The sequence below is a fragment of the Corvus hawaiiensis genome, chromosome 3, assembly GCF_020740725.1.
Source record: "Corvus hawaiiensis isolate bCorHaw1 chromosome 3, bCorHaw1.pri.cur, whole genome shotgun sequence".
In the NCBI taxonomy this organism is placed as follows: domain Eukaryota; kingdom Metazoa; phylum Chordata; class Aves; order Passeriformes; family Corvidae; genus Corvus; species Corvus hawaiiensis.
Window position 1 is genome coordinate 33105279 of NC_063215.1, and position 27052 is coordinate 33132330.

The 27052-nt window shown below is 36.0% G+C and overlaps 1 protein-coding gene across 6 annotated transcripts in view; it reads left to right on the forward strand.

Moving 5' to 3' along the window:
• The window catches only part of MYO6 (myosin VI), a 104894-nt gene that overhangs the window by 42107 nt on the left and 35735 nt on the right, over positions 1-27052 (forward strand). For all 6 annotated transcript variants that reach the window (XM_048297393.1, XM_048297390.1, XM_048297391.1 and 3 more), the window contains 12 exons: positions 993-1122; positions 2130-2235; positions 4121-4176; positions 6377-6474; positions 8279-8443; positions 12721-12801; positions 15439-15619; positions 17782-17926; positions 23804-23961; positions 24506-24597; positions 25063-25135; positions 26007-26134. In XM_048297393.1, the coding sequence (XP_048153350.1) occupies positions 993-1122; positions 2130-2235; positions 4121-4176; positions 6377-6474; positions 8279-8443; positions 12721-12801; positions 15439-15619; positions 17782-17926; positions 23804-23961; positions 24506-24597; positions 25063-25135; positions 26007-26134 (1413 nt within the window). The remainder of the gene's footprint in view (positions 1-992; positions 1123-2129; positions 2236-4120; positions 4177-6376; positions 6475-8278; positions 8444-12720; positions 12802-15438; positions 15620-17781; positions 17927-23803; positions 23962-24505; positions 24598-25062; positions 25136-26006; positions 26135-27052) is intronic.

Here is a 27052-nt window from a genome sequence, read left to right on the forward strand (position 1 = left end):
AAATCTTGGTTGACAATATTTATCTTGTCATTAAAAGGAAAATTAATATTAGTACTTGCAACTCTTGAAGAAAAGTTTTCCTTCGGTGAAATAAGTGCTGAAAATAGAACCATCTAAGAAACGTCATATATTGTGTGTTCCAGCCTTCTATTAATGTATCACAATAGTGTCCAAATTTCAATTTTCTAGGGCATTCTCAGTAACAACAAAGCAAATAAGGTATTCAGGCTGAAGTTTTATCTCTTTTTCTTCAGATCTTTTCCTGCAAATCTGATTTTTAATTTGATTCTGACCCTTCTTCTTCCCTGTATGTAATCTGGCAATTATAACCAAGCGATGAGAGTTTTTCTCAGAAACATTTAAAAAACCCCCTCTCTTCAGTCTTCCTTATCCTATGGAAAGGTAAAAAGCAGTCTTTGTCTGAGATTCTTCTCAAATTCCTTCTCTGTGTGAGAGAACATTTGCATTCTGTATTTCTCTCTGTGGAAGGAGCTATAGCTAATTTTCTCTTTGCTGTGAATGCTTTTATTGCCTGGCTTGAATGCATTCCCAGGCAGGATCCTGTCAGTCCTTCCTGCTGAGTTGCTTCCATTAGATATTGAAAAGCTATCCTCCTCACTGGAGGACAGTGTGTTATGCTATCCACGAGTCTAGTTTATTCGCTTTTGAACAGGAGATTTTGGCGTCCTGTCCTTGATCCAGTAATGCAGACAATAGGAAATCATTTAAAAGGAGGTTGGAAGAAAGGTCAGATTCAGGACATACTCCACAGCTCAATGATTAGGAAATTTTCCCAGGATAATTTCACAGAAGTGCTGAGAAGATAATTAGAAGAACTCTGAAAATATATCCTGTCTTGTATTTGCATTAGCTGGAGAGAATCATAAACGCAATTGTTATACAGAGGCTATAGTTTCCAATAATAGACAGTTGCTCTTAACCACTTGCTTGGATACTGGCTAATAATTTACTGTTCATTGTTTTCTTCACAGACCTATGTCGCCAACATTCTTATTGCAGTCAATCCATACTTTGATATACCTAAGTTTTATTCTTCAGATACTATTAAAAAGTACCAGGGTAGATCGCTGGGAACATTGCCACCGCATGTTTTTGCAATTGGTATGTACTGAGCCTGTATTTGCCTCTTTAAAAAAAAACCCGTTGAATACTTCAGAGTTATCTGCAAATTACTACCTTTAGCAGTAATTAATGGATTTTGAACTCTTATAAAATAAAACCACTAATGGCTAAAATTGCAAAGCTTCTTATCTTTGAGATGCCGTTTGAAGAACTTGGAAATTAGCAACCGTGACAACCCTGTTAGAATTCTTCTGCACTTCCAGTGTTGTAAGTCTAAGTGGTATAAAAACATAATTTGCAACCATTGAAAAAAACCTAAAATAAATAAAAAAGAAATCAAGAAATTCAAATTTTATAAGTGAAAAAGGCATAAAAATGATTGGCACTGTCTTTCAGTGTAGTAATTTTTTTTGCCTTATATTATGTTGCCAGAGCACATAACACTGTTTCCTTTTATATGCTTGTGTTGTAGACAGAAAGTACACTGAAATGTTATTTATGGCATAAATCTGATTTCAGTCACTTGAAAATAAAAAATAATTGGAAACTATAATCAAAGTTTGACTTGTTAAAAGCCTTCTCTTTTGTCTTTTATTTTGAAATCAAAAGTATAAATACCTGGGGTTTAATACCAGTTGCATAACAAGAGACAGTTTTTCCAAGTTTCTTCAGATGTTGCTTGTTGCAAAGTACAACTCAAAGTTTCCCTGTTAAAAATAAATAAAAATAACATTGATTACTATTTTGTAAATACGTGTAATTAGTTCTAGATGGTTGATTTTGTTTTGTTTTATCCTGGATATAGTTTAGTAGGCCTTTGTTTTCGAGACTTTTGAGTTCTTATATGTCAGTGTTGGAAGAATTACTACTGTAGTATAAATAAAAGGGAAACAGACTTTAATAAAGTGTAAGGCATTCAATTCTGGAGATTTAGTTTTTATTCCTGAAAATGTTACATTTTAATTTTTCCTTTGTAGCTTAATTTTATCCTTGCAGTTCTGCTGAGTATTAAGTTTTGTCATGTTAACTGTATTCTTCTTTTTAAGCTGATAAAGCATTCCGTGACATGAAAGTGCTTAAGATGAGTCAATCCATCATAGTCTCTGGAGAATCAGGAGCTGGCAAGACAGAAAACACTAAATTCGTTTTGAGGTTTGTGTGTTTAGACCAAAGTTATTATGTGAATCTCATGTGTTTATGCATTTGGTTGACATAGAGGCAGAGCAAACTAAGGTAATCAGTAGGTTTATGATACAATTCAGTAAGATTTGTATTAGCTCCTACGTGCACTTTATTACAAGAAATGGAGTTAAACGCTGACATGATAATACGCAGAAACAGCTACATACTCACAGAAACCTTAACTCAATTGTAGTGACATCATGTAGTTATTATGGTCTATGATGCAGTCATTTTGGTATTGCACATCTGGTATTGTGGCTGATAAAAAAACATAACTAGACATTTTAACTGTTTCTTGTTGGTTTTGCCGTAAATGTGTATTTCTGTGTTCTCCCTTAGTCTTTTTTGGTTGGTTGTTTTTTTTTTAGTTTGCTTGAGTGTCCAGGGTTTTGAACGTTAATATGCTTTACCCTAGTTCACTGAATAAGACTGAATAATGAGATTTATTTATTTATTTATTTATTGATGTTCCTGTATGACCAATACTAAATCAGGCGTATTAAACTACGTGGAAGCCATATTGCTGACATATATCAGCCTGACTTCCATATTTGCATTATCCTTTAATGTTTTTTCATCACTCTGGAACACTGTAACTAGAAAGAACTGCTCCATTAAATACACCTATATAATAGGTGGCCTGATTATGCAGGGAAGCACAGTGCGGGCAGTGGAAATACGCTCCCTTCCCCCGCCTTGGACTTGTATCCCTCTATAAATCTTTAATTCCCTTTTCCCTAACGTCATGTATTTTCTAGTATTTATGTACAGTAGAAGTATTATCTTCCACATCCCATGAAGAATTGTCACAACTGTCTGTCTGTCCTTCATACGGCTCTGCTCTGCCCCTGTGCAGCCTCTCATAGATAGCTGCAAGAATTACTGCAAGGTGCTGGTAATGATTTCCTACAGGGGACATCCTGACTTTTTTCCTGCTAAGAGTAACAAAAAAAGACAGCAGGAACTGGAATATCTCATGAGAGATGCTCTTAAAGGAGATTATTCTTCTGCTTCTCAGCAAAGGAAGAGCTCATTACACAACAGACGAATATCACTGCTGTTGCTTCTCCCCACCACCCTCCACCATAGAGTCCATGTAGAAAACATAATTGAGTTTTAAAAGCTGGAAGATTTTACCCTTGTGTGATTAGACAGTAAAAGGTACTAGTACAGCTCTTTCAGTGCTTCTGAAGTTTTTTGGAAGGCCCCATTTTCAAGAACTGTTTTTAACTTGTCCCAGATTCACCTGTGAATTTCCATAAAGCATGCCCTGTGTGCAGGGAAAAAAAAAATTTAAAAAAGACCTGAACTTTGGAGCAAGTACATTGTGGTTTTATTTTCAAATTCTTTCTTCAGCTACTAAATTGAATCTTGCCTTAATTATACACCTGCAAATTCTTATCCTCACCATTTCTATGTGGATTTTTATTAACACTGATAGTTATGAATACAGAAATTGTATCCATGGAAGCAGTCTTAAATTCAGCAAATAGACATGAAACCTTATGTGCTTACTAAGATTATTAATAAATACAGACAATACAGTAATAGTTTGATTATATTTCTATTAAATGGTAATTTTCATATGCATGTCTAAAAGAAATTTCTAGCAGGCCTTGGAATATTGAAAAAGGAAATTGAAGTGTGCAAGAGTATTTTTGTTTTAATGAAAAAGAAAAACTAAAAATTTAAAGAAAAATTAAAGCTTATTTTAAAGTGCATATGTATTTGAAACTTAAAATCAGTATACTTTCCCTATAGTAAATGGCTAGTATTTTTGCACAGCCATGTTAAATCATGTTTAATTGAGGTAACCTGACATGAATGATACTGATATTTTTATCTTGGTTTACAGATATTTGACAGAATCCTATGGTAGTGGCCAAGATATTGATGAGAGAATTGTAGAAGGTAATGAATTTTCTTTTGTTTAACTAAAGGTTCCAACATTACTTTTTTTTCAGAAATGCGAGTCAACAGCAAGTGAATAAAAGCTAGCACAGAAATACTATCAGACTTTCTAGGGCATAATTTACAGGTAGTTTACCTTGATCCTAGGTTCTGAAAAATTGGGGTTTTTTTATTCATGATTCACTTTATTTTTATTTATTATAGTATCATACAATCATTGATCTGGAAAACATTTACATGTGTGTTTGAATTGAACTTGATGTACTCCAGATAGTACCCAAGGTGGAATTTTAAACTGCATAAAATCTGCAAGGACCGATTTTATGTTTTTTCATTACTATCTGTTAGTACCAGGAAAATGTAATTCTTCTTCCTCACCATCAAGTTCTCAAAGTCAAATAAAGCAGTGACGTTCTTTTAAATTATGATTCTGGGTCATTTTTCTGTTACATCATTTTTGTCAGAAACCACAGAATTCAGATTAGCACTTTGATTGTATCTATCTCTACAATAGACTCCCAAACCAGGTGAAAAGAGACTCTGTTGAACATCCTCATTGAGACTCTTTAATGTTACATGTACTTCCTAACTGAACTGAAAATAGCTTTTTGAGAAAATACAAAAACAAACAACCCTCAGCCTAACAGAGCCTCATACATCAGTTTTAGTCCTCTATAGCATATAGTAAATTTATTTTGAAATTTCTTGACTCTGTGTCTTTTTCTTTAAAAAATTACTTACTTTGCTTTAAAGTTTTCTGTTTTCAAATTTGAACCACTTATTCAAGAGTAGTACTGCAGGCTTTAATCTCTTGTTGCTGTAGGTCTGCTTAAACCAGTTTCTTAGTGAAATCCACTGTGTGTTAAAGGCACTCAGAAACTGGGCAAGAGTTGGATAATGCCTGATGCAAATTAATTGGTACTTGTGGGTATTCCTCAAAGAGTTTGGGCTTTTTAATTTAGAACAGCATCTGATGCATGAATTCTGAAGGTTTTTAGGTATGATTTTAACGAGTATGCTTATGGCATATGTATTGCTAGAGGAACTTCAGCCTAGCTGAAAGACCTCGTGCAATTTTTGGCTTGCTTCATAATCCTTTCTTTAAAACTTAATATTACCTAAAATGCCTGAATAGTTATCAAAGATCTTGTAAGAAGTCAGATTTGCATTTTCATAAGCTTTAAGTATTAAAAAAATGAAAATACAGCCAAACTAAAAAAGTTAATTCTCATGTCCTATTACATGATACATTATCATCCACACTTTATCCAAGCATTGATGTTATTTCTTCATTCTTTAATTTTTGTAGGAGCAGATATTTAAATGGTTGTCAGTGGATTTTTAAATCTGAGTTCCTGCTCACTTGGTTTCCAGTGTTTATTTTCAGCTAGAAGCCTCAAAATATCTTGCAGATATTTTTAGTGGTTTATTGTTAACATGATTCAGTAAACTATTTTTCTTTGATCTTCAAAGCTAGTAAAATTCAGTCTTTCAGAGGCCTTCTATTTAATAACTAATAAGCAATTTCAAACTGCTTAAACTGTGCATGATGTTTGTGGTGTGTATTTATATGTAGATGAGAATTAGATTGCTTGCTGCCATTCATTCTGTGTGGGCTTTAATGTGCTGAAAAGCAGCAGCCAGTAAAAAATAAAATAGTCAGTCAGTCACTTAATTGACCTAATTTGAAAGGGCAGTTTTAAGTGGTTTTTGAAGTCAACACACTTTTCTAATATGGTATTTATTAATTCCCTTATCAATCTAATACATTGCATGCATGACATTTAAGTGGCATTTTTGTCTGCAGGATAAGTCGGTAGTTTAGATTTCATGAATAAAAACTAATTGGGAAGTGTCAAATTCTGTGTTGTCTCCTGTAGTTTATATATCAGTTATTTACCTACATCCTGTGGAAGAACATCACTGAATAATTTCTGGCATTTGTCTGAATTTCTTGCAGTATTGATTCAAGTACTTTGCAGTATTACCTGGTATTTAAGTACTCAATTTATGTTCCACCACAATATATCCAGTATAATTTCCAAAACTGATTATTCCTAATAGGTAGTATTTTTCCTTTAATTTTCAAACCTTATTCCAAATAAGTTCCCTGATTAAATATAATATATTTGTTTTCTCTTTCTTTTCGGTAGTTTCTTGGTTGAATTTTAACACTACAAAAATTAATTTTTTTAAACAGCAAATCCTCTATTAGAAGCTTTTGGAAATGCAAAGACTGTTCGCAACAACAACAGCAGTCGTTTCGGGAAGTTTGTTGAAATTCACTTCAATGAAAAGGTACTGGAATTTTGTTACAGATAACCAGTGATGATTTTTTTGTCATAAAATGGAAGTACTAGACTGACAGAAGGCTGAATGTACTTATTAGTCTTGCAACAACTAGCCAGTGTCCTACTTTACAGATTTTGCTTGTATTGTGTCACTTTGAAAAAAAAACCAGAGCCACACTGTACTGTCTCATTACTGGAACGCAGTGGCAAGTCAGTAGAAAAATTGCTTCCAACCACAAAAGATAAAAAATGGGTCCCTTCATTGCAAAAAAGCCTGGATGAAGGCTAACTCACTTGCTGTTAGGTATTCATGCATTCCTTTGATGCACAAGTAAGCATGAGTTGCATATTGGATATGAACGTATTTCAACTTCAAATGAATTACTGATTTTTTTAATGCATTTGTATGAAATTTTGGGACCTCACATAGTAATCTGTGTGACAGAAGTCAAGAAACTGGTTTTTTGATAGGAATACTATTCAACTGTGTATCTTGAGAAAAATTTTCTTTGGGTATAGTGGTGTTTGGGTGGCATATGTCTACATACGTTCCACAGTTAAGGATGACTGTATGGCTGGTCAGTATGTCCAAGCTGAAGACTCCTCTTGATGTTCTCTGTGGAGATTACATACATGCTTCTGCATCCTTCTGATTGAGGACAGACCAACTGCAAGATTTTGTTTCTTTTCTTGCAGAATTAAAGCTCATTATCTGGTCTTGAGCTTGCGGCCTTTTCCTAAGTTTTCATCACTTGGTTTGTAATTTAACTTCAGAGCTTTTGTTAATAGTTCAGATAGTAAATAACGAAATTCCTTCCTGGATAGAGAGCCTTTATCTGTTGGTCTGGTTTGTGTTAATAAGCCCTTATGGAAGGGATCAAAATTTTTACTTGAAATGATGGATTCATGATCTGTCAGTTTACCCATCAAGACTTACATGGTGTTTCAGGTTAATTACTTAAGCTGAAGCAAATAGCCCTCCGAGTATCTTCAGAAACTGCTTCAAAGCTTGTTTCAGCTTTCCACTGCAAGATCAGCCTGTTTACTTGAGCCCCTTTTTTACAGGACATCACACCTCACTTTGTGGTCACCTTATTAGGTCTGGTTTCTCAAAGTGATATGAGTACAGACTTGAGACCTCCTGAATAAGTGAATGACTGCATAACTGTAGTCAAATTTGTCAGTCAATAAATCCTTCTTAGTTCCTGTAATGGCCATTAAGTTCAGGAATTTCCTTGCTATTAAGATTTCTCTAGGCACAGCAAATTTTATCATAGGCCAGATAACAAATGGCTCTCAAAATCTGTGTTAGAATTCCTTCTCAGAAGAGAAGTGCAAGAGAAGTGTTGGAAATAAAATGTTGTGTCATAATTAATTTGTTTAAGATCTTGTCCAAATATGTATTCTATAATTTTAACACCTTCCTTTTATTTTACAAGAGTCTCAGTTAAATGCAACTAGAAGAGGTAGTAATAGCACTGCCATCCAGTAAGTGTAAGGATGGCTGTAGTGATGCTCTTTGCTGTAACTCCTGAGATTCTGCTATGGATTTCTGCTTTTTGGGGTGAAGAAGACCCTTCTTTTAAGAAGAGTGTATGTATATATAATACATGAGCTAGGGAGAGAAGTAATGGTAAAGGCCATGGTTTCTTTTCTAGGCTTAATATGTATTAGGTATAGATAGATTTTAATAGTCTTTGGAGCAGTTTCTATTGAGTGAGTCATGATCAGGCAAATGTAAATTGAAAACCTGAATATCAAAATAATCCAACAAATATTCAGATAATCAGAAAAATATTTCTTTTTCCTAGAACTCGGTGGTTGGTGGATTTGTGTCACACTACCTTCTGGAGAAATCTAGGATCTGTGTGCAAGGCAAAGAAGAGAGGAATTATCATATCTTTTACAGGCTTTGTGCTGGTGCTCCAGAAGACATTAGGGAAAAGCTATATCTAAGCTCTCCTGACAACTTTAGGGTGAGTATCAGAGTCAGCATTTGTAAAGCTTGCCATATCATCATACATGGATTTTTCATATAGATCATATTAAAATCTCTATTTATTATCTTTGACAGACTCATTCCTATTAAGAAAATCAGGGGTTTTTTTTGTTAAATCTATTTGATCTTGGAATAAAGTTACCTGACGTTTTTCTTTACTGGAAGAATTCCTATACTTTTTCTTTGTCTTAAAATTGAGGAATCTGTGCTTTTCCAGAAAATGTGCTGTTGCATACCCAGCTGTTAGTAATGTTGTTACAGACTCTTCTAGAGATGTAAAGTGTGAATTTCTTCAGTGCAAAACAAATCTCCTCATTAATTCCAGTCAGTTCTTTGCTTGTGTTCTGTCATTTGTTTCCATCTCTCACCACTTCTTGCCTTATGTTTGGCTTGGAACATCATGGCAGCGGAATTTTGTGTATTCCCAAAATACGCAGACCAAATCTCTTGGGTTTTGAAGGGTTTTGTAATACAACAATGTGGAATTACAAAGACACAAGCTAAATGACTGTCATCTCCTTAGACGTCCTTGATCTTAAATGAGATGAGAAGCCCCTCTAACAAAGAATTAAGTTATTGTGCTGATTGTTTTCTTTGTTGGTCTATCTTCCTACTTGGATTTCTAGATAAAACTTGGACTGTGCTTATCTGTTGCTTTCCCTTTTGTACTCAGTTCCATCAGAATTCAGCAGAGGGCTAGAAGCTTTAAATACACAAATGTCCTACCAGTTTTGTGCAAAGTTGGGGGGTTGCACAGGTGGGACCTAAATTAGTGCACTCACTGTGGGGAAGGTGGGGTACACTGGTCACCAAACAGGCAGCTGTTGCCTCTTGGCTTGGCCAAGTCAGTCTCTGCATATGGATGAGCCAGGAAATGGGCACAGAGCTGCGCTTCCATATTGTGTGCAGTGTACATTTGTACTGTGGTATCAAGGTGATCTTATTATTACCTGTATGATGGAAACTTGATCTCATGCTTATTAGGAAAGAACTGCTTCCATTCCCTAGAAGGAAAGTTTTTATTTTGAAACACCCAACAAACACAATGCTTAAAAACACCCAACACCATTTATATTTGTAAAATATGGATTTAATTTTCAAAAATCTCTTCTTTACTCTGCAGTTACTCTGTGCAGTATTCCCTTGTATGTTTTAAAACTAAAATATTGAACAGATTTTCAAGTACATGTTTTTATTGTACAGCCACTTTTCAATTAAAATCTATTTCTTGAAGTTAATAGATTTTTATTTCTAGAATATGCGGCCTACCTGCTCTTGGAGATTTTTTTTTAAATCAAGAATTCTGCTCATGAGAGCACCCAAGGTTGTAGATGTCAGGGTTGGACTTAAAACCTTCTTAAAATCAGGCTGGTGCAGTACAGTAGTTAAGATCTTGAGTTCTTTTACAGAGGACACTTTCTTACATATTACATTTATAAAGAGTTTATTGTCACACCAGCCTTATCACACTGTGACTTTTTTTTTTGACTTCTACTAAGATTGTAGCAGGCACTTGAATTTCAATTAAGGATTTTATTGCTTTACCATAAGTTAGTATTTGAATTCTGAGTTCCTTGCATGTGAAAGCTCCACTGTGCATGTTAAATTAAAAAAAATTAACACAGTTTTTTCTCTCCCTTAAAGTAGATTATCTTTAATTAAAAATCAAACAAAACCACAAAACCTTAGGATAATTTTCATCTTTGTAAGCTTGTAAATGAATATAAATATTCTTAAAGTTTATTACCCATATTGCACTAAATTTTTATCAAGTATGACTTTATAGGAGATTTTTAGGAAACCAAAACTGTAAAAGATCAATTTTCCTCCTAAATTTGCATTTCTTTTGTCAAGATTTTTTTTTGTGTTCTTTATTCTCATTTGCTGTTTCTGAATGGTTCTGAATAAGCACACTTGTGTCACTTTTTTTTTTACCACATTTTGTTGACTGCATGTCTGTCTGGTTCAGAATTCATAGAAATGCCATCTTTCAAGCTTCTGATAATAGATTGTGATATTTATTATACGAGGTAAGGTTTGATGATTGATCAGTATTTTCCTATCAATACTAGGTTTTTTTACAAGAAAGATATTCATAAAAAAACCTCATACTCTAAAATTGGTTATTTAGAAAAACTCATCCCTTAAGTTACAGTTTTGCATTGGCTCTATTGTGCCCCTTGTATTGTGCCTTTTAGCTTATCAAATCAAAGTCCAAATTAGGGCCAGTTTGAGTTCTAAGACTCAAGCCTGGTTTCTCTTAAGTACACTTTGTTGGAAATAGGACCGTCTCCAATTTAAGGTCTTTTTGTTTTGCTTTGTTTTTCACAGAAGCAAAATATTATTAAAAGATAAAGGATAACTTAATTCTCTTCACCCCATGGGCTTGCTTCCCTTTGACTTAAGTGGTCCCTTGTAATCTTCCTCCCCATACATTTGGCCATTGTGGCATAGGGACACATTGCTCTGGGCATGTAAACCAAGACACTGCATTGGCCGCACTGCCTGACCTGTCCTCTGGATTTCAGCAGCACTGATGGCCATTACCTCTATATTGGTTCATCCTTCCCCTGCAGGTTCCCTGGGGAAGTGAGAATTTACTTGCCAAGGATTATGCAAATAGTCCTGCAGTTCTGCAGGTTTCTTATTCACCCATTCTCCAGCACACCCACATGAAAGCCGGCAGTCTTGAGCGCTCGTGTTTTAGGTTGCCCTGCAGAGGTTTTCAGAAATTCAAGGTCATGAGGTAACCCTGTGCTGAGCCTTGTAGGTCTTTGTGCCTTGGACTGAACCACATGGCTATGAAAGTAAAGCTGCACAGTAAATCTGTAATTCTGTACCTGGAGTATAGTTGATGGGGATGAGAAGCTGAATTTCTTTCACATCTAAATTTCAGGAAGAGAAGTCAGATTGCCTTATGTATGGGTTATTGAAGTTATAATGGGGTGTTGTACTTCACGGAAAAAAAAAATCAAACCATAAAAAGCAAAACTCAAGTACAATGGTATTTAGATGTACTATATGATAACCTGAAACTGTGTATATGTGTTCTTTAAAAATATAATTTCTCCCTGATTTAATGTATAAATTTACTCAAGGTTTCCGCTTTCAAATGAAAGCCATTATCTTGTGATTAAATGTCTTCTACTAGGTTATTATTGAATACCATACTGGTTCACATTCTTAGCCTGTCAGATAAGTTTCCACACTTTATTTTTGAAAAGTATGACCTTTTTCCCTTCCCATCCCCAGTTCCTGGGATTGTGTTACTAATGCTGAAATACAGGGATATATTGTGTTTGAAATACGCTGTGATTTGCATTCTTATTGGCTGATAAAGAAAAATTCAGTACTTTGTTAAACACCAAGCTAACTTTAAACAGTTGTCACTTTGTTTGAATATTAAATTTATCACCAAGTTTTCTTCTGCTGTTAGAAATGCTTTGAAGAATATTTTGGGGTTTTAGAATTTTGCATGTAAATTTTAATCAGAGAGTAGAATTGTCTGTGTTCACCTATTAGAAAACATCTTTGTTCAGTCAAAGAGCAAAGAATCAGTTCACTTCCTTCAGACAAAGGGCTCTGTCCAAGCTTTTGGACAGAGTTCTTACATTAGCTGAACAAATCAGAAAGAAAAAAGCTGGCAATCCCATTTTGCTGAAAGCAACAGTAATTATTTAAATCTAAATTCAGTCTGGTTTACTGAACAGTAAATCTGAGATTACTATACAACATGAGGTGGATATCAGAAGCCAGATTCTACATAAGGCTTCTGCTTAGACCATGCTATAAGCTTTAAATATTCTTCAGGCTTTTTTATACACTATCTCTCTTACTACTTATAGAAATACTTCACTGCTGAGGAAAAATAAGTAGTTTCATATTACACGTAGGCCAGAAAATTAATTCTTTTGGTTCCTAATTTTGGTTGTATTTTCTGTAATCCTGGACTCCTTGAATAGGTTTAATAGAATCAAAAATTAAGAAAATATTGTGTAACTTAATATCTCATTGTGTCAATAAGTATTTTAGTTCTCAAAATCAAGAAACTTTCAACAGAAGTTTGGTACTGTTGCAGTTCTTTAATTTTGTAGATGTAAATAAATATGTTTTCAAGAAATGAGTTATGAGCACTTACCATGTTGTTTGTATCAAATGCTTAAATCAAGCTGTGTAAGGCAAGCCTTAAATAAAAGCATATGTTTTCCTTACTTCTGTCTTTAAGTATGCTTTTCCACTTTTTTATTGTTACAGTACTTAAATCGAGGCTGTACCAGATTCTTTGCCAACAAAGAAACAGACAAGCAGATTTTGCAAAATCGCAAGAGTCCTGAGGTATGTTTTTATCGTCTGTTACTTTCTATTATTAAGTAATAATAGAGATAGAGTTGAAAGTGATTCGAATTTTACAGTGTGGAATGAAATGTTCATTTTACACATCTTTATAGGTCTGAAAGGGTACTCCCAAAGCTGCTGTATTCAGAACTCTGCTTTGGAGTTCAGTCCTAGAAATACATTTTAACATGCATCATAAAATCCCAAATGGAACAGTGTATATAAAATGGTTTCCTCTTCATTCTTACAATAATGTAACACTTAATGATGCAGCTTGTCTTCTGTGGAAAATGAAAATCTAAGACGTTTTGTAATTTTCTTTTTTAAAATCTTAACTGCTGGTAGGAATAGGTCAGAAGCAATGTTTTTTTCTGGAGCTGTTTTTACTACCTGGAGCTTTGAAATGATCCTCCAAACTGTTCTCTAAATCACTAGTGCAACCTCACTTCTAGCCATGACTATATTCTCCTTGGTACATTTTAAACGTTTTTGTTTCCCGTTGCTATTAACTGCTATTTATGCCAGAGCATGGCATTTCCTGGATGAGAGTCTGAAGCTTCAAAACATTTGTATCTTCTTGCTCCATCTCTCTTTACATTTTTTAGAACTTGAATTACCAGAATTTGTTAGCACTTAGACCTTTGAGCTGTTCACATGAGGATACTAAAGAATTTGTTCTGAATTAATAGTATATATGAATTGGAAGTTGTTAAAACACTTAATTCAACTCTACTCTGTTCTCTAATAATAAAATTTTCATCTACTCATACTTAAAGTATGAAATTCACATTTGTGTAGCTGGAAGCTATTTCAAATATTAATCAAATCCATATTTGTGATTCAATAGCAGGGTAGGCTGCATACATATCTGACAAAAATACAAAAATAACTTTACTCAAGAGCCTCTTTCCATCAAGTGGCCATGCTATCTCTTTCATAACTGTCTTGAAGCTCGTGCTCAACCATGAGAGACTGTGTAGATACTTCATTTGCTCAAATCAACGTTGTCAGGTCTACCCCTGGATTTCTAGTGGTTGTATTATTGTAACACTGAGGATGTAATCCTGACTGTTGTTAAATGTAGGCTATTTTCTATAATCAGGGCTGGTGGAGAGTGAGATACAAAAATATTCATTTGACATCACTGTGAGGCAGAAAGCTGGTAGATACTTAATTCTTGTCAAGCATATAGGCTAGCATTGGGGAATTTTGCCTCAGTTTACCCAATTTGCCTTTAATGTAGAATTGTAGCGAGTAGACATAGAATATCAACATTCACTTATTTTTGCTACTGGAAGATGAACCTGTGCAATCTTCTGTTATTGATGTGATTTACAGGTGGGTGTTCTGTCATAAAACTTGTCTCCTAATGGACTTGAAATAAGAGAAGACTTGATTTGAAATCAGTGTTCGTCTAAATTAAAACATACTGAGAGTATAGTTCTGAAAACATATATAAGACATGAAGTAGCAGAACATATAAGACCATAATACTTGTACATAACTGCCATATCCCTTTGAAGGCTCAATAAAGGATCAAATTTAAATTATATTTAAACCAAGCATAGCCATTTAAACAGGAAATAGATTGCCTTGTGCAGGTTTTTAAATTGGAAATTTAGTATTTGCTCTGTCATTTTATAAAAAATATTAAGTTTGTTTGAATAAAAATAGCTGGAATAGTCAATTAATACTTCAATTATTTTTGTGTTTTCCTTATCAGGAAGATGAGGTGATCATTTTACATAATTAACATGTAGTTTAATGTTATTGATGTGCCTACATGTTGTGTGAAGTGAATTTTTCAGATGCATGTGGTGCTTTGTTTTGATAAAAATCATGTTAGCTTATTTGACATTAACAAGGCTATTTAGTTAATTATTCTCTTTAATGTAAAACATTTAAAAATAAGTGTAAAAACATAGCTCAGTTTGTGCATGTTCATGTAGTTTCCTGATTGCATGCAGATGTGTTACTTTCTACTATTTAAACTGGTTTATAGCTAAAATAGCTTTCAATATATTTAAATTAGAAAAACCAGCAAAATGTTAAAATTGGTATTTCAGAACATAGCCAGTATTCTTCTAACCTGTACAGCACTGCAAACAACTTTTCTGTTTCTTAATTACTAGCAAAAGCTAACAAGTATATTTCTCTAAATAAGTCTGTTTAGAATAGGGATAACTGTCCTCTATTTATCCTATACTCCTTTCCCGTGGCCTGCCATTCTGTCATCCTACTGCAAGGACCTCCATCTTCTTTCAGCTGCTTGGGGCTAGAAGGACTTCTTTGTATTAAATGCTCTGATAGCTCCCTTAGCCAAAGTCTTCCTTTCCCCTGCTCAGTATCTCATATTCCCCTGTCCTTAGCAGTCACATTCTCTCTAGCTTCTGCTTTCTGAGTATAGTTTGAAGCTTGCTTTGAAATTTAAGTTTGAAGATCATGCTTCCAAGTATCAACAATTTAAAATAAACTAAGGTTCTTGCGAAGCTTATATTGTATGAAGAGCTCGAATCTCTACTTAGTTTGGCATGCTTTTGTATGCTTTTTGTTATGACTTATTCTTGGCTGGAAATAATTTGCTTACATTTACTTTGCAGCACTTACATAGAATTTTTGGTTTTTCTTGTTTTATAGTATCTTAAAGAAGGTTCTTTGAAGGATCCACTGTTAGATGATCATGGAGATTTCAACAGAATGTGCACAGCAATGAAAAAGATTGGACTGGATGATGAAGAAAAACTTGATCTTTTTAGAGTAGTGGCTGGTGTACTTCACCTTGGAAATATCGATTTTGAGGAAGCTGGGAGTACTTCAGGTTGGATGAAATATAAATTGTTTTTTGTAAAAATACTGAAAATGCCTCTTGATTAGAGATATTTCCTTTTCATGTGAACTACTGCTTTAGAAAGCTTCTTTGTGTTCACGGGTAATTCAATCTTAATTCACCCCCATTTCAAAGTCAAGTTTACCTGTTCGTTTTAAAGTTGCACTTTACAAGCTCTGCAAGCAAATAGGCTTTCACTGAAATTGTTCAAGAACTTGTTCAGTGAAAAGTTGGATATAAAGAAAAGAGCCATTTTGTGTCTCAAAACAATTCTTGTGTTTTAATTATAGCTTTAAAGTCCAACTTCGGTATAATGTCATGAAAATACCTTGAAATTAGAAATTAGCAACTCTATCTGTAGGGAAAGGTGTTATGTCCTTTGGTTTCCAAAAATAACATCATGTTAGTATTTTGAGATGTGAGGAAAAAAAGTTAAAGCAAAAACTTAGGTAAATATAACTTCCTAATTTTAAGACGTTACTCACAAGATGAAGTAGTACAAGTGTAGTTGGGACTTAATTGCAGAATGTGCATGAAGGTTGATGAAGGAGAGTTAATGTGTTGGGAATTGTCCTTCTTACCTTACTACTGAAATCAGCCTCTCTAAATTGAGAACTGCTGTCTGTATATTCCTGAAGGACTGGTTCCTCTGGGTCTGGATGTGCTACAAATACAACTATAGTAGAAAACATAAGTATGTAGGTCTATCTTGAGTTGCAAGATAGAGTGAAATTGGTTCCTCTTGGTCCTACTTCAAGTATGTATAGTTGTTGATGCAGTTGTTTGGAAGAGCAGACCAAAGAACATTTTAAAAGGTGTTCTGAATTAAATGAATTAAATGAGTACTAACCTTACAGGTTCACTAGCTTCTGACCCCAAGTACAGAATCAGCACAGAAGTGTACAAAACATTCTGTTCAGAAGGGATCATGGGAGGGCTCTAGTCCCATGTGTCCTGGTCAAAGCAGGGCCAGTGCTGAATTCAGACTGGGTAGCTTAGGGTTGGCACATAGGTGGGTTTTTTCTTCTTTTTTTTTTTTTTTTAGACCTCTGTACTATGTAGATCAAATCAGAACCTCCCCAGTGTCAGTTTATGCTGTTGCCATCTTCATGAAGATGACTGAAATGAACATGATTAATGTGAATGAATCTGGGAAGATGCAGGTGTAGAGAAGGGTAGTAGCTTCATGTAATTCAGCAGTAAGCTTCCCACAGAGCTTCCCTGTTTGGGCCTTTTGTGAGCTGTGACTTAGGCATTGATAAAGTGGAACAGTGAAAAAGGCGCAAATGTGAGTGGAGAGGCAGTCTGGGGAGGCAAATGAACAAGAAGAGTGGGAACCACTGATGGTGAGGAAAGTCAGGGTTTAGAAGAGGGAAGGTCACCAGAAAAGTTACATCCTCTAAATACTGCAATTCAGACATATGTTTTTCTGGAATAAATTTTTGAATTTCTAAAATGTAAATGAACTTCTAAAATGTAAATGAATGTATTGAATTTCTAAATTGCAAATACAGGTTTTGTTCTTCCCTCACCTTGTGTGTCTTCACACAGGGTGTGCATTCGAACTGTTCCAGGCAATGTCTTACCAGAGACCCTCTAAAGTTCTGTTGCTGCTCTACTGTGAACAGGAGGAAATACATGTAAATAAATGCTAGATTTTACTAAAGCAGGTGGTGTTCCAGTTGGAGATTTCTGCTGGCTTAGCCCAGGCGCCGAGGCAGGTGCAGAGCAGCAGGGAGTGCACCCCTTGGCTGTTTGCCTGCGACATGTACAGAGCCTTATCTGAAAAATCCAAGTGCCAGGAGTCTGCCCTAGCAGGCACTTCTGCTGCATTGCAAGGAAGCCTGAAGGATTACAGGAACATCTAAGTTCAAAAGTTTTAAGTCACTAGAGTTAGTTTGTAAGGCTTAGCACTTACGCATTTTGGGATAGTTCTTCCCTACAAGCAGGATGGTTTTTGAACAGCCTGGAAAATGTTCTAGAAATACGGCATTTCATGCATGTTTTTTGGGCGGGCTGTTATTTTTGTGTTTGTTTTGAGGGGTTTCCTTGGGTTTTGAGAACTGACTCTTCCCACTTAACGGGTCGGAAGTAATTTCCAGAGGCAGACGGTTGATTCCCTCAAGGCCGATGCTGACGGTGTGTGTCCGCAGGGGGCTGCACGCCGCGCGCGCGGAGCCAGGCGGCGCTGGAGCGCTGCGCGGCCCTGCTGGGCCTGGACGAGGACGACCTGCGCGGGAGCCTCACCTCGCGCGTCATGCTCACCACGGCAGGGGGCGCCAAGGGCACGGTCATCAAGTGAGTGACGGCACCGGCGGGGCGGGAACGGGGCCGGGGCGTGAGGGAGCGGGGGCGTGAGGGGGCCGGGGCGTGAGGGGGCCGGGGCGTGAGGGAGCGGGGGCGTGAGGGAGCGGGGGCGTGAGGGGGCGGGGGCGTGAGGGGGCCGGGGCGTGAGGGAGCGGGGGCGTGAGGGGGCCGGGGCGTGAGGGGGCCGGGGCGTGAGGGGGCCGGGGCGTGAGGGGGCCGGGGCGTGAGGGGCCTCCCGCGCTGCCCCCGTCTTACCCACCGGCCCAGTCGGCCCCCCCCCCGCGTAACCAGCTGCAGGTGAACTGAGGTGCACTCGGGCCAAGCGCAGCTGTCTAAAGCGCTTCCTTTAATGGGCTACGAAGCACAAGTACGCCCCCATGGTCCTACAGAAATCAGAGCGTGCCGAAGGCTAGCAGGCTTACAGTGCTAGTCACTTTGAATAAGTAACTCCTGCGTTGTATAAAATCTCTCATGTGTCAGTGAGTACGCTGTGTGGCCAAAGTAAGTATAGCAGTCAGCCAGTTAAATCCACAGACTACACAGCAAATTTGATATGCTAAAAGATGTAACAGATACGTTGTATCAAGGAATGTTAATGCGGTCCTAAAGTCTTTCAGAAGACACTTGAATCTTTGTCATGAGGGCTGCACAGTGCTCCCGTGAGTGCTGCCCTGCAATAATTAGGGCTGGGATGCTTTAATTAGAGGGTAGTATATCCACCCTTCTTAATGTCTCAGTGATCAGTGTCCTTGTGTTAGTTACATCTAGTTCTTCTGAAATCAAGTTTCAACTTTAAAAACACTGATGCAGATGGTAATCCAGGAATGTGCTGCTTTTTGCTGGTTTTGGTAAACACCCATGTAATCTTGACTGCAATGTTAATAATGTTTCCCAAAAACATTGTTAGAAAGTGTGTTATTTTGTTTGGCTTGGTGGTTTGGTTTGGTTTTTTTGGTTTCTTTTTTTTTGCGGTTATCAAGGTAACTTCCTAGGCACAGGAGCAGGATAGTGATTTCTTTCTGTATGCACATGGAGAAGGAATAATGGCAAAGAACATGTACCAGTGATAACATTTCAATACCATGAAATTTATGACTCTTGCAAGACTGAGTTTTTTATGAAAATGACAGTACAGTTACCTTTTATTTATGAAAAACCTCTAGCTTCCACCACAAATTTTCTCTTGCTGAGATTGATCCTAGCATACAAGCTGTCAGGGGTGCTAACCAAGTAGTCTGCAAATGAACTGTGTATTTTAACATCTCGTTTTCTATGTTGAGTATACTCTGGAGTTCAAGGAAACACCACATTAAAAACTGAACTTGGACTAAGCAGTTTTGAGCACATTAAAAGCAATTCTCTGTGTTCAGCTAAACGTATCAAACTTTTAGTTAGGAAGCTAATGAACGTTCACTTTTTGGAAGAATAGACGTGTGGTTTTTATTGACTTAAGGAAACAATCAGATTTTAGTGAATTGGAAATACTTTATTCACATTACACCAGAAGTTTAGTATATGAAACGCCTAATTATCTGTATTAATGTGGTTTATTTACATTCCTTGCATATTTTGTCTTTGGAAATTTATTATGGAAATTATTATTATGGAAAAAGTTCTAATGCAGTGACAAATGGTAAGTAGTGTTGGGGGGAGGGTGATGTGTTATTCTGCCTTCAGTTAAAAGCTCAAGATCTAGACCTCTTAATAGCGTATTCAAAAGTCCATTTCTGGAGAGTAAATTCTTCTTCTCTCCCTGCCCAGTGTAAATTCCTCCTCTCTCTCTCCCACCAGTTACTAGAAATTGAGGACTTGGGTAATTATCATCTTGCTGCCTTATCAGATGATATGGAGAGTTACAAGTAATTTTTTCCCTTCATTACAACCTTTATGTGTAGGAAAATGTTGGTCTTGCAGGAAAAAGTGTTTCCAGTGAAAAATATTGACCAAGTTTTTACTATTTGCTCTTTTCCAGACCATGTCTAAATTGACAGCAAAATCCTTGATATATTCATCCAGGACCACCTTTATCAGTATTGTGGATAACATTAGAGTTGAAAATTACACATTATACAGTACAGATGGTACTCATAGTAATGCATGGCAATATGAGCATTGAGATTTTGAAAGTCAGTAACATTTTTTACTTAATTCAGGTTGTGATGCACAATAATTGCTGATCTTTCTGTTGACTTACTGCTTACCTGGTTATTCTCCATCTTCCATTTGTATTTTTTAAGTCTCTTCAGCTTACCACCACCCACTCTCCTTTACTGAGATATATCATGTGGATTTTTACATTATGAATTTTTGAAAATAATTTTGTAGGCTAATCTTGCTACCAAGATTTTCTGCTTTCTTAATTCAGTATTATTAGCCCAGTTTTGAGAATACCTTTAATTTCACATTCCTTTTAAGTGAAAGTATTAAATAGAAACAAAAGGGCTTAGAAGAAATTGTGTCCGTGTCAGATTCAGATGACACCCCACTGGAAATGCTCTCAGTGAACTGCTGATTTAGCCTCTGAGAACAGATTAGTTTTGGCTGTTGTACATACAACACATAGATAAAGCTTGTCTGTATAGTTTCCTTTTGAGAGTGATTGGTGGGACATACCAAGCTACCACCATTATAAGGCACGCCCTGTCACCGCTTCTCAAGTGAAACCGTCAAAGAAGGTTTCTTAATTTTTGTTACAGCTTGTAGTTTACTTTGGATTAAAACTGTAAAGATTTTCTGATCAGCATATTTATCCTGATAAGCCTGCGGTGTTATTAGCAGTTTGCAGTTTCAAAAGCCTGCAAACACAAGAAGCTATGTTTTTGTGCCAGCAGATCTTATTTTTCCCCAGTGTTTCATTTTGGGGGTGTCAAAAATGAGTTCAGCAGACTCCTTACAATATCTCAATGATTAATGCATTAAGCCTCTTTTGCTAGCATTTTCAAAACTTGTGCATCTAAGAGCAAACATACTCTAATAAATACACCAATATCATCTTCTCCTTTGACTTACTGCATGTACAAGGAAAGTGGATTGGACTGTTTTAGATACTGGTTAAATAGACACCACTTTTTCTATGGTAGTGTGGTTTAGAAACTACTTGACTGCTATCAGTATTAGAGTTTTGACAAGTACATTGTTTTATTTTGTTCCAGCAACCCAAAGAGCTAGTCATTTCTCTCTCTTTCTTAGGGACCTTTTGTGTGCAAGTAGATCATGTGAGTCCTAATAGGTCACCGTGAATAAATAGCTCGGCTGAAATCACTGTGCTCAGAGTATAACAAAGGCTTTGTTCTGCTGGGCACAGTGGAGCCAACAAGGAACAGTAGGAGGGTGATGCTGAATGCAATCTCTCTGAATTTTATTAAATACTCATGTGCAGTGAATTGCCAGGGGGACTTGGCTACACTACGTCTATCTGTCCTTGTCTCCCAAAACCCCATAATAATTACCTTGTTGGATTATGTTTTTGCCATCCATGTGAAGTGTGTTTACAGAGAGAAGTAATGTGTTAGGATTCAAAATCTGGTGCTTCTCCTAGACTGTAAATGTGCTACTGTGCTATTCTCTTGCTCAGTTTCTTCCTTTCCAACAAGACTTTCAGAGAGGACTCCATCATCACAAACTAAATTATTTTACAGGGTGAAAAAATTAACTTGTATCATTTCAGGTCCTCCAGCTTCTTCTGCAGTACATTTTCTACCAAAATGCAGTTTTTTTAGTGTGCTACTGAAGCCTCAGTTGGAAAAGATTTTTCAAAAAATACTTCTCTGCATTTTTTTGAACTTAAGTTTTTCTCAAATTACAAATGTGCTGGTTAGATTCTTTAATTAAGTGGAGTATTTAACTAAGTGGGCTTATTTCATCCAGGCTACTTTATTTATGAATCAGTAACCATATTGGGTGACAGTAATTGATAGATACTGCTTCACCTGCTCTCTCTCCCTCAGTTGTTGTCAATCATGGGCAAATTATACATATTTCTAATTGAAGTTTATTTGTTCTGGAATATATTTGGGAACTGCATGGACTTATCCACAGGCTAAATCTAGCCCATCAGTGGCTAGGTCTCAGACTCTAGATCAATGGAAACCTTGCTGAAGCAGTTGGCATGAGGACCAACAAGGGTTTTTCTTGCAGCCTTAACAAAGTGCTTAGAATTTGGAAAAATTTTTCTTTATTCCATTCAAGTAGCTGATACATGGAGGAGAGTAGAAGAAGGTGAAATAGAGGAAGGACAATTTATCTTTTCATGTTCAGGCAAGAAAAAAGAGGAGAAAAAGAGATTCATTTTTCTTTGTGCATACCAAAGAAAAGGAAGAGCTGAGGGAAAACAAGTTTGTGAGAAGAAAGTTACTTGTTCTGAATGTCAGTTCTCTGATAGGGCTCTTGCGTATCTACTGTCTCAGTGCATTTTTAGCATTATTTTGTGGTTCTGAACTTTCAGTTGGGCAAAATGCGTTTCAGAGTTACATTTTCTCTCCATGTGTGTTTGCTGCATACTATGAAATTTAACAAGAAGGGTTTGTGCAGTCTTCAGAATTGTACTTAATAATGGCAGAATTTGCTATTTTGAAAACCAGGACCATTTTGTAAATACATGCTCTAGCAGTACAGCTATTTGTCACGTTGTTTAAAAAAGTAAGTGAAAAACATAAAAGATTTTAATGTATTGTATTATGTAATAGCTCTGCAGCTGACATAGGAATTAGTATTCTGATCTCTTAAACGTATCAGAACAGAATGCAAAGGTACCTTCCTTCTATTTATAAGCTAAGATTTCTGTCAGTACTCATTACCTTAAGATAAGATAGATACTTAGTGGAAGACGAGATTGTGTGTTAAAGCTAATTACTATCTAATATTATGTAGCTGCAAGTGTCCTTTGGGAATGGAGTCTCTGGTTCTGTGCCTTACCAGTCAGAGTAGAAAGTGATCTCCATCACTCTAATGATTCTGCATCAAAAGTATTATCCTTGAAGAAATAAATAAAAAAAATATTAGTTAGTTTAGTGCTTATGAATTCTGGGAAGTGACGGAAATGATGCACTATGTGTAAGCTGTTGCTGTGGTTTAACCCCAGCTGGCAACTCAACCCCACAAAGCCACTTGCTTACTCCCTGCCAGTAGGATGGGGAAAAAAATTGGAAGGGTAAAAGTGAGAAAACTTGTGTGTTGAGATAAAGACAGTTTGACAGGTAAAGCAAAAGCTGCATGTGCAGGCAAAGCAAAACCAGGAATTCATTCTCCACTTCCCACTGGAAGGTCAGTGTTCAGCTCCCCAGGATAGCAGAGCTTCATCAAGTGTAATGGTTACTTGGGAAGACAAAATTTCAAATTCTTAACATCATTCCCATTTCCTTCTTCTTCTTCCAACTTTTATTGCTGAGCATGATGCCATATGATACATAATGTCCCTTTGGTCAGTTGGGTTCAGCTGTCCCGGCTGTGTCCCCTCTCAGCTTCTTGTTCACCCTCAGCCTCCTCACTGGTGCAGTGGGGTGAGGAGCGGAAAAAATTTCAGAGCAAAAACTAAACTATAGGCTTTATTCTAACAAAACAAGTCATAAAAAAATAGTTGAAATATATTTTGTAGATGAGGATTGTCAATAGAGTTTCTAATTATCTAGTAAACAATTACGAAAGCATCTGAATCTCATGTCTACTGATGGTAACAAAACATTATTCTTGTTTTACAGGTAAGATAGTCTAACGTGGCAAGAATGTTTCATACCTTGGCCTAGAGATCAGGGGGGTTTTTTTAGGTCCTAATTTACAGTATTGGAAAGGCTGTTTTTAAGTTTAGAGTCTAATCTCAGCATTTAACAGTAAGGAATTCTGAAAGATAAGATCTGTATTTTGCTTTTTTAGGGTACCCTTGAAAGTGGAACAAGCAAACAATGCTCGTGATGCCTTGGCTAAAACAGTGTATAGTCATCTGTTTGATCATGTAGTGAAAAGGGTAAACCAGTGTTTTCCATTTGAAACTTCTTCTTTCTTCATTGGAGTTCTAGATATAGCTGGTTTTGGTAAGTATACTTAAAATAATTTCTAGTTGTCACTTTTTCCCATCAAAGATTCGATTATAAATTCTGTAATGAAGAGTGGGAGGGTTTTCCTTTTGGTGTTGGTGGTTCCTGTAAAGATTTTGCTGTCTTTGGCTCACTGAAATTCAAAATAGGGCATGTTTTGTGGTGTGCTCTAGTCCTGCTAAGGTTGTCCAGGCGAACAGTCTTTGGTTTTCAGGTCTTTAGAGCTATGATATCCTGTGCCAGCCTGTTGTAACATAGATGCCTGAGGATATATTGGTACAATTTCACTGTATGATGGCATCTTGCTTTGGTTTGCTGCCAGCTGTCTGTCATTTGTCTTAGAAATATCATTTGCTGCAGTATTTTTAGATATCTTGTGTACAACTTGGAAATCTGTAAAAGATTTCATTTTACTGAAAGAAATGGCTATGGATCTGAACACATCTTTAAATAATAGCACTGTGAAGCTTCTCTTGTTTACTATTTAATATAAACTCCTGGAACACTCTTTTATCATGAAAGTTTAACTTCTGTCTTTCAGAGTACTTTGAACACAACAGTTTTGAACAATTCTGTATAAACTACTGTAATGAAAAACTGCAGCAATTTTTTAATGAAAGAATTCTGAAAGAGGTATGATATATTTACTGTTATATTTGAGGAATTTCTTTTGTTTTTGCTGAAGGGATACTTAAAGTAGCACTGCTTTTCATAAGATTACACATTATGTTTGAATTAAAAAAAAAAAATCAGTTGACATTCTGTGTGATATCTGGTTGTGTCAGAAAAGAATATGGAATTTTGAAAACCAACAATATTTTTTTCTTCATTTTTAACCGCTCATTAAAATGAGGTATCCAGAGATTGGATAATCGCTAATATGTAACGGGAATATTTAATTGAACAGGCTTACCATTAAGGTGATAAAGTTGGACTATATTAAGCTGTGTAAGGAAATTCTCAAATGTGTGTTGATTCATGTTATATTTTTTAAACTTACTTCATGTGTATTAAAAAAAAATTATTTCTTTTTTGGTCAGTAAAAAAAGAAATTGAGACTGGTGTTTTCTCTTTTCAATTACTTTTTTTTAACTTTAGGAACAAGAACTTTACCAGAAGGAAGGCCTGGGAGTTAATGAAGTTCGTTATGTAGATAATCAGGACTGTATAGGTATGTACTTCTTGAATTTTAAAGCTTTTTGTTAGTGTCATGAGGAAAAAAGCTTCAAGCGCAAGAGGCAAAATATGCGTAGCACTAGTAATTATATGGTTTTATATATAGCCTCATTCAATTCACAATCTTAAGAGTTCATAGGCATTGCTGCAGTACAAGCATTAGCAGTTTCATCCTTTCCACAGGAAAAAAAGTATGTAGTAAAAATTGCTCTTACAAGAACAGTTACACAGATAATGGAAAAACGTTGCAAAACTGTGAGTTTGTGTCTAATAGTATCAATAGCGTGAATTTCTGTGCCAGCTTTCAAGGGCTTCAGTATATGTATGTGAGAGGTCAAGGCAATGCACTTGTTGTAAGTTGTGAAACCACCACTGTATGCTCAAATCTGGTCTGCCTTTCCTAAAACAAATTTCTGTTTCTCACTTGATCACGTTATCAAATGGAAATATTAACCTTTTTGTTTTGACACGTGGTGAAATGTGGATGAAAACCTTAAAAAACTCCCTCAGCAATCAAGGCAATCATCGCATAAAGACCTATGATCATACTGTGGGGAGACTTAGGCACCTTTTGGATGACTAATTTCAGCTTGAGACCAAGAGTTAAAATCAAACAATTGCTTCCTGATCTTCTTCTCCCATGTCCCACAAGTTAGAGTTAGAACTTGTAGGTTTGATGGATATCCTGTACATACCAATTAAGATATATAGAATTAATTCGCCATGATTTCTTGTATTTTGTTTAATGGCTTTCCCTAAGTACTTTTATACAGAATCAGATCAGCAGCATTTAGATGTGTAATGTTTAGTTCTGATACTAGTTGATCTATTCAATTTTTGTAAATATATGTATTTTTAATTAATAGATTTGATTGAAGCAAAATTAGTAGGTGTACTGGATATTCTGGATGAAGAAAATCGTCTTCCCCAACCAAGTGACCAGCATTTTACTTCAGTTGTGCATCAAAAACACAAGGACCATTTCAGGCTCTCAGTAGGTTTATTTTTGTTGTCTGTCTTGCTTTAATCAAACAGTTCTTGGAACAGTTGATAGTAACACTTCAATTTAATGAAAACCTTTCGTAAGAAATCTCATACCACCCAGTCTGCACAATCTGTACCTCTTTGTTAAGGACAAGTTTGGTTATTAAATTTGATGAAAAGTTCACTGAAGGCTTCAAACAATTCTAATATCCTGCTGAAACTAAAGCCATATTCTTCACTTACGTTTGAAGTTTGTTAGCATGTGAAGCATGAAAAGGAAGTAAAAACATATTTTAATTTAGATTATTTCCTATCAGATGAGTTATTTTGTTGTTCTTTTCAAAAATTGCTTGCTTTGGAGAACATTCGACTCATGTCTAGTGTCTAGCAAGCACTTCAGAGATGAAAATAGGAATCATACTAGGAAAATGTTTTTGTTTAGTTTTTAACATACAGCATTGTGTGGAAGATTCATGCAAATTGTTGCAATTTATATACATGAATTCTGTTGATATTAAAAAAATGCTGAAAAAATGCAAGCAGAGGAAGCCATCCCTTATCATCCATTTACCAAAATTGTCATCCATTTGCCTTTCATTAAGTTTCCATTTACTCCTGCTTGCCTGAATTGCTGTGCAGTGAAACATTTTGGTGGTATGTGTGTGATCAGCTGGGTTCTTGCCTATTAAGAGATACCATCTAAAGCCATATCTTAAGCTTCTGTCTAATCCTATTCATATAACAAGGCTATTCATCAGCTGTCAAATGAATGATACAGAAAGTGTTGATTAAAGAGAAAGCCAAAATCAACTGGCTGGCATTAGCAATCCTGGTGACTTGTATTTTGAATGCAATGTATTTAAGAGTGTGAAAGAGTTTGAAATTAGGTTTTTGGAATATCATGGTTTGGACAGGAATGGTGATGATC